The sequence below is a fragment of the Aythya marila genome (genome assembly GCF_965140915.1).
Source record: "Aythya marila genome assembly, chromosome: 28".
In the NCBI taxonomy this organism is placed as follows: domain Eukaryota; kingdom Metazoa; phylum Chordata; class Aves; order Anseriformes; family Anatidae; genus Aythya; species Aythya marila.
The window spans coordinates 1,509,810-1,517,049 of record NC_139069.1 but is presented as its reverse complement, the minus strand read 5'-3'; the positions used below and the strand labels follow the sequence as shown (position 1 = coordinate 1,517,049).

General features: G+C 47.2%; 1 protein-coding gene across 1 annotated transcript; it reads left to right on the top strand.

Moving 5' to 3' along the window:
• Nucleotides 1-2,505: 2,505 nt before the first annotated feature.
• On the top strand, nucleotides 2,506-3,441 carry LOC309888230 (olfactory receptor 14C36-like; the record flags this gene model as incomplete). The annotated part of the gene is made up of 1 exon (XM_082780467.1): nucleotides 2,506-3,441. One exon carries the CDS (start codon nucleotides 2,506-2,508, stop codon nucleotides 3,439-3,441), a length of 936 nt encoding a protein of 311 aa, XP_082636593.1.
• Nucleotides 3,442-7,240: the final 3,799 nt, after the last annotated feature.

Here is a 7,240-nt window from a genome sequence, read left to right as displayed (position 1 = left end):
ATTTTATTTTATTTTATTTTATTTTATTTTATTTTATTTTATCTTATCTTATCTTATCTTATTTTATTATTTTTTATATTTTCCCTGATTATCTTAGAAAGCTTTTCATGTGCTAAACTGTGCTACAGTTACAGGGACAAAGGCTACTGCTGGCAGTGGAGGTGTCAGACCTCCAGACTGTTTTTCTTCCCAATGAAAGTCTCCAAAGAAGTCCTCCTGGATCAATAGCAATAGGAGAATGATGCTCAAAACTGAAATGCAGTAAAATTCAGCCTTTAAAACAAAAAAATATTTGTATTAGCTGCTTTTTTGAAATCTTCTTCCTTAACTACTTCATGCAAGCTCTGCCATTAGCTGTACAAGTCTTGAAGTCATGAAGAAAACTATGGAAGAGATGTTAGGAGTTTCTGCATTTTAATGAGTACCATGGTGTATTTTGGTCTGATGCTATGACGCTCAGGTACTGAGAGGAGAATAATGCAACTGCTAGAGAAAGTGAAGTCAGGAGGAAAAGCTGAAGTGACTTGGAGTATTAATGGGCCCCACGGAGGGCTGTTACTAATGAAGCCTCCCCAGGGCCTTGTTAGGGCAGATAATTGGAGGCCATGGTTAAAGACAGGCAAAGGCACTGTGCTGAAAAAAGTCTTGTATTCTTCTAATGAAGGAGAAGAGGCCTCATCCCTGGAAGTGGGAGGGGAGATCCTGCACTCCGACATCTGTGTCAGGGCTCTTCCTGGGGTCTGTGGGATGGGGTGGGCAGTGTGATGCCATGAGAAGAGCAGTGGTATGAAACTTCTGAGGTTCTGTACAACGTTGAAATGAATCAATGAGGCCCCAGCACAATGATTTTAACATATCTCCTCCTAAGCTGTAGCCAAAGGGGCAGCTATGGCTGTTGTCTCTGTTCCTCAGGCCTATGAGGACACAGCTTCTCATTAAAGCACCAGGGCCTCATTGCCTCCTTGCCACCACCCATGAACCAGGCAGGGCTCGTACCATTCTCCTCACTTGGCCATGCACATCCCCATCTCCTACTGACCAGGAAGCGTCCTGTGGAAGATGTGAAGGGAAAGGATCTTCCTTCCCAGAGGACAGGGGTCAAGGCCTGGCCCTTGTGCTTGGTGACACACATCCAGTTTGTCTATACCTCAGTGTCACCTTCACATTGCCTTTGTCTCCTTGTCCTCACTGCCTCCAGGGTTCTGCTCTAACGAGCTCCAAGGGAGGCTGTGTGAGTGCTGGCCCTCAGGGGGACACTGCAGGAAACTTGCCTCTGACTTGGACTTCTGGAGACATGTCTTCAATTGTCTCTGAGTGCCTGAGGTTTGTGGGCTCATCAGCAAAGCCCCCAGAGGGGTGATTGCAGTGCCTTGGGCTGGTGCTGTGCTGCTAAGCTGGGCCAGGTTCATGGGACAGAGAGAGCTTGTGGCAAGAGGACCCTGGTGCAGAGAGACAGCTGTGCCCAGGAGCAGCTCCTTTGCACAGCGCAGCAGGACTGGGGGGCTCTGACCGCAGCTGGCACACAGACAGGAGAGAAGGAGAGGGGGCTTGGAGGCAGCTGGGTGTGGGAGGATGCTGAGAGCTGCCTGCAGGAGAAACCTGCACAGCCCTTGACAAGGTAAGGGTCTGGCTGCAGGGCCGTGCAGCTGCAGGTCCTGGAAGGGTCTCCTCCTGCTGTGTCTTGTTTCTGGGAGGGCAGTGGGCAATGCAGTAGGCTTTGAGAGTCCTGCTGGGTTGCAGTGTGAGGTGAGGAAGTCTGGCAGAAACCTCTTGTATAGCCATAAGCCAGGTCTCCCTGGTCTGCCCAGAACACCCTGCTCGAGCAGGCCATGTCAGGCTCTCTGTCAGCTGCCTCATAGTTCCTGCAGCCATAGAAAAGAAGACAAGCTCACAAGCTCCATCTGGCTTTCTGTGGCCCTCCTCCCTCAGCAGCCTTCTCCAGTGTCTTCTCTGTTTTTTCAGGGAAACAGTCTAACGGGATGGTCCTGCAACTCATATAGGGGTGACACAGGGCAGCTAAGAACAGGACTGCTGGGCAGAGCTGCTCTGCTTGATCTTCACCAAGGGACACTCCCACAGGGTATCAAGAGGAATGCACAGGAAATTTGAGGACATTCAGCAACCCAATTCCTATCCTAAGCTTTGCCAGGCCTACTGGGATAGAATAAAGCAAACAAAATACCTACAGCTCAGCTCTGCACTCATCTGAGTTGTTTGCAACAACTGACAAGTAGAAGGCACTTGAGGTTCCCTCATGTTCCTGCTTCCCTCCTGCTGCACAGGAGGAAGAAACGCTAGGGAGCCCACAACTACCCATTCTTCCAGTGTCACTCTCAGCTAGCACCAGCCACAGCTCAAGGAAGAGAGCTGCAGAAAATGTCTTCACATACTGAGCCTTGGACTGGGGGGTACTCTAAGGCTTGCAATAGTTCTTCCTCAAAGAAATCTTTTTTAACTTTTTCTACCGTTTTCTCTCAAACAGGCAGCTGTGTTCAATGTCAGAAAATGCCCAACATCAGCTCTGTGAGTGAGTTCCTCCTGCTGGCATTCGCAGACACGCGCGAGCTGCAGCTCCTGCACTTCGCGCTCTTCCTGGGCATCTACCTGGCTGCCCTCCTGGGCAATGGCCTCATCCTCAGCGCCGTAGCCTGCCACCACCGCCTCCACACCCCCATGTACTTCTTCCTCCTCAACCTCGCCCTCCTCGACGTGGGCTGCATCTCCACCGCTCTGCCCAAAGCCATGGCCAATGCCCTCTGGGACACCAGGGCCATCTCCTATCAAGGATGTACTGCACAGGTCTTTTTCGTTGCTTTCTTGTTTGGAGCAGAGTATTCCCTTCTCACCGTCATGGCCTATGACCGCTACGTTGCCATCTGCAAGCCCCTGCACTACGGGAGCCTCGTGGGCAGCAGAGCTTGTGCCCAGATGGCAGCAGCTGCCTGGGGCAGTGTCTTTCTCAATGCTGTCCTGCACACGGCCAACACATTTTCCCTGCCCCTCTGCCACGGCAATGCTGTGGACCAGTTTTTCTGTGAAATCCCCCAGATCCTGAAGCTCTCCTGCTCAGATGCCTACCTCAGGGAAGCTGGTCTTCTGGTCTTTAGCGCATTTTTAGCATTTGGTTGTTTTGTTTTCATTGTGCTGTCCTATGTGCAGATCTTCAGGGCAGTGCTGAGGATGCCCTCTGAGCAGGGAAAGCACAAGGCCTTTTCCACGTGCCTCCCTCACCTGGCTGTGGTCTCCCTGTTTGTCAGCACTGGCATATTTTCCTACTTGAAGCCCCCCTCCATTTCCTCGCCATCCCTGGACCTGGTGGTGGCATTTCTGTACTCGGTGATGCCTCCAGCCCTGAACCCCCTCATCTACAGCATGAGGAACCAGGAGCTCAAGAATGCAGTGAGGAAACTGTTTCCATACATGCTTCTTAAGCATCCATGATGTGTTCAGAAGATGTATTCTTAATACTGTGCAAATATTTTGATTCATACTATATCATATCATTTTTATTGTTACTAGTGTTATCATGACATTATCATTCATAATAATACTAAAATAAATAAAAGGGTATTTGGAAAAATGACACAACATTTTTTAAATTATTTTTCTCTGTAAAAATTTGAACAATATTTCATTTTGTTTTTAATAATCTCATTCTTACCATTCTGAATGTTATTTCTTGTGTTAGGTTTGACCACATGGTCTAATGCATATACAGAAGCAGGCTTACTTGGTAGTTAAAGACAATAAAGATATCATGAGAAATTCATTGGTCTCAGTATCCTTCTCTTCCCTTCTCCTCTGGAGCTGGGGGAGCAGTCCCAGCATCGAGGAGGGGCTCAGGGCCAAGAGCCCAGCTGGCACAGGTAGGAGCAGTGTATTTGGATTAGACCTTGTGGATCTAGGTGACAGTCCTGTTGTCTCTATATCAGAGCTCTGGCACAAAGCCTTTTCCATGTGCCTCCCTCACCTGACCATGGTGTCTGCCTCCCTCAGGCCTGTCATGGTTTCCTACCTGAAGCCCCTCTCCAACTCCTCCCCATCGCTGGACCTGGTGCTGGCATTTCTGTACTCAGTGGTACCTCCAGCACTGAACCCTCTCATCTACAGCATGAGAAACAAGAACTTAAAGTATGGAGTGAGGAGACTGCTCCTATACATGCTTCTTAAACATCAATAATGAGTTTATAATATATAGTCATAATTATGTGAAATTACTGTGATTCACGTCAGTTCACTTTTATCATTATTTCAGTAATGTTATTCTTAGCATCCTGCCTGTTAATTAATTTATTTACTCTGACCAAATCATCTAATCTACCCATAGGACTAGTTTTCCAGTGTAAATAAAGACAATAAAGAAGCCATCAGAAATTCACTGATCTCAGTATCCGTCTCTTCCCATCTTCTCTGGAGCTGGTGGAGCAGCTCCAGCATGCAGGAGGGGCTCATGGCCAAGAGCCCAGCTGACACATGCAGGAGCAGCCCTGGTGGCCCTTTGGGGCTGCCCCTCACTGCCCGCTGGGCTCTGCCTCTCTGCTGCCTTTGGGTTGGTGCTGCTGCTTCCCTGGAGCCATGGCCATGGTCAGCAGCAGGATGTGGTCTTGTAAGGAATGGAACCTGAGCATGAAATAAATGGTATTGAATAAAGGGTGGATAGATATCCTGGTTTCAGTTAGGACAGAGGTAATTTTCTTTCTAGTAGCTGGTAGGGTGCTATGTTTTGGCTTAGGATGAGAAGAGTGCTGATAAGACGCTGATGTTTAATTGTTGCAGAGCAGTGCTTACACCAAGCCAAGGATGTTTCAGCTTCTCACTCTGTCTTGCCAACGGGCAGGCTGGGGGTGCAGCAGGAGCTGGGAGGGGACAGACCCAGGACAGCTGACCCAAACTAGCCAAAGGGGTATTCCATACCTTCTGACGTCATACTAAACAATATGTAGGGGTGGGTAGCCATGGGGAGGAGGGCTGGACTGCTCGGGGTTAGGCTGGTCTTTGGTCAGCGGGTGGTGAGCAATTGCATTGTGCATCACTTGTTTGTACATATTATTAGTAGTAGTACTATTATCACCATTATTGTTATTATTGTAATTGTTATTATTATTTTCCTGTCTTAATAAACTGTCCTTATCTCAATTCACAGGCTTCACTTTCCCGTTTGTCTTCCCCATTCCAGAGAGGGAGAGGGGAGAGTGAGCGAATGGCTGTGTGGTGTTTAGCTGCTGGCTGGGTTAAACCACGACATGGGGTCAAATGATTAAATAGTGTATAAGGATTTGCCACTGCTGGGAATTTAGTCACTGTTCTTCGATTTACAGCTCTTAGATCTTGAACCAATTGGCATGTCCCATCAGCCTTTTATTTTTTTTTTTTTTTATGGGTAATACAGGCCTCTTATGGGGGAACATACATGGTTCTAAAGTCCCTCCATGTAATAGCTGATCTATGACTGGTTTTAATCCCTTCCTTCTAATGGAATGGGATACTGTTTTACAGGTTTCTGGGATTCTGTTATTGGCTATTGAACCATACAAAATTGAATCATTCTCGCCTTATCCTTATGTTTAGTGCTTCTAATACTATCCCAATAACTTAACATTAGCCCTAAGGGACTATCCGGTGGAGTATCTGGTAATTTTCCCCCCTTTTTAAACCCCTCCTGGAATCCTCCCGAGTCCAAGGATCTGCTTTGTCCCTGACCCATTCCTGGAACTTCTTTTTATACAAATAAAGTTCCAAAACTCATGGTTGTGCCTGTATCTAAAGGTGTCTTTTGAGTGTTACCCTACCCACAAATACTTAGAATGATCACTTTGGTCCTTCACCAGCTGAGTCCCTCACGGGATATTGGAATCGCAGTCAGAAGACCTCCGCACTCGTTTCGGAACTGAGTTCCGTCTCAATCACACCGTTACAGTCACACAACCGAATCCACCCAACCAAAGGGCATACTCATGAAATGATAAATCTTTGTTTGGATCTTCGCATGCAGAATTACAGGTTTAAACCAGAGGAAGGGAGAGCTCTTTGTTCTTTACTTGCCTTTTATGTTCATAATCCTGCTGGGCTCTGTACTGCTCCCGGCAAAGGGCCACAACGAAACAAGGGTGGGAGTGCCTCCTTTAGCTGTTCACAGCCTCGGGAAACAAGAGGATCACATCGGGGTCACCAAATTGTTATAAATTCTGAGTCAGTTTAGCATTATAAGATTTATTGAATATTTATTTAAGATTTATATAAGATTTATTTGTACTAGGCTTCGGAGGATAAGAGGGTGGTGAAGGAGAAAGGGAGAGTGAACGAGTAGGAAAAAATATCTTCCCCTTTCCCCTCCACAGATTGGCTCCCTAATGAAAAAAGGCAAGAGGTGCAATTGATAACAGTTTCCGAGATATGGTTTCCAAAGTATAGAGTCGATGACAGTGCTGAGTACAAATACCAGGTTAGGGTCATGACCAGAAATTTCATCGTCTTATAAGCCACTGTTACACCACACAGTACCATAACGATCTTAAAACAGGGCCTGGAAAGAATAAACAGCATGACAGAGAGCACATAAAGAAAGTAACGTGCTATAAAACTCAATTTGGAAAACAGGCACAGCAGACTTGAGATTAAAGCAATCAGCAATGTGACTAGCAACTGTTAAGGAGGTCTAATACTTATACCAATTTTATTTTAACACACTCTGGTCAGATCTGTCGTTATATGAACCCTTCGAGCCCCGTGTTGGGCGCCAAAAGGACTGCTGTAGTTTAACCCAGCCGTCAGCTAAACACCACACAGCCATTTGCTCACCCTCCCCTCTCCCTCTCTGGGATGGGGGAGAGAAATGGGAAAGTGAAGCCTGTGAGTTGAGATAAAGACAGTTTATTATGACAGGAAAATAATAATAACAATAATAATAACAATAATGATGATAATAGCACTACTACTACTAACCTGTACGAAACAAGTGATGCACAATGCAATTGCTCACCACCCACTGACCGATGCCCAGCCTAACCCTGATCACTCCCCTCCTCCAACCCCCCGCCATACCCTCCCCCCCCCCGCCCCAGCTACCCACCTCTATCTATTGTTTAGCATGACATCAGATGGTAGGGAATACACCTTTGGCCACTTTGGGTGAGCTGTCCTGGGTCTGTCCCCTCCCAGCTCTTGCTGCACCCCCATCCTGCCCGTTGGCAGGACAGAGTGAGAAACTGAACTGTCCTTGCCTTGGTGTAAGCACTGCTCT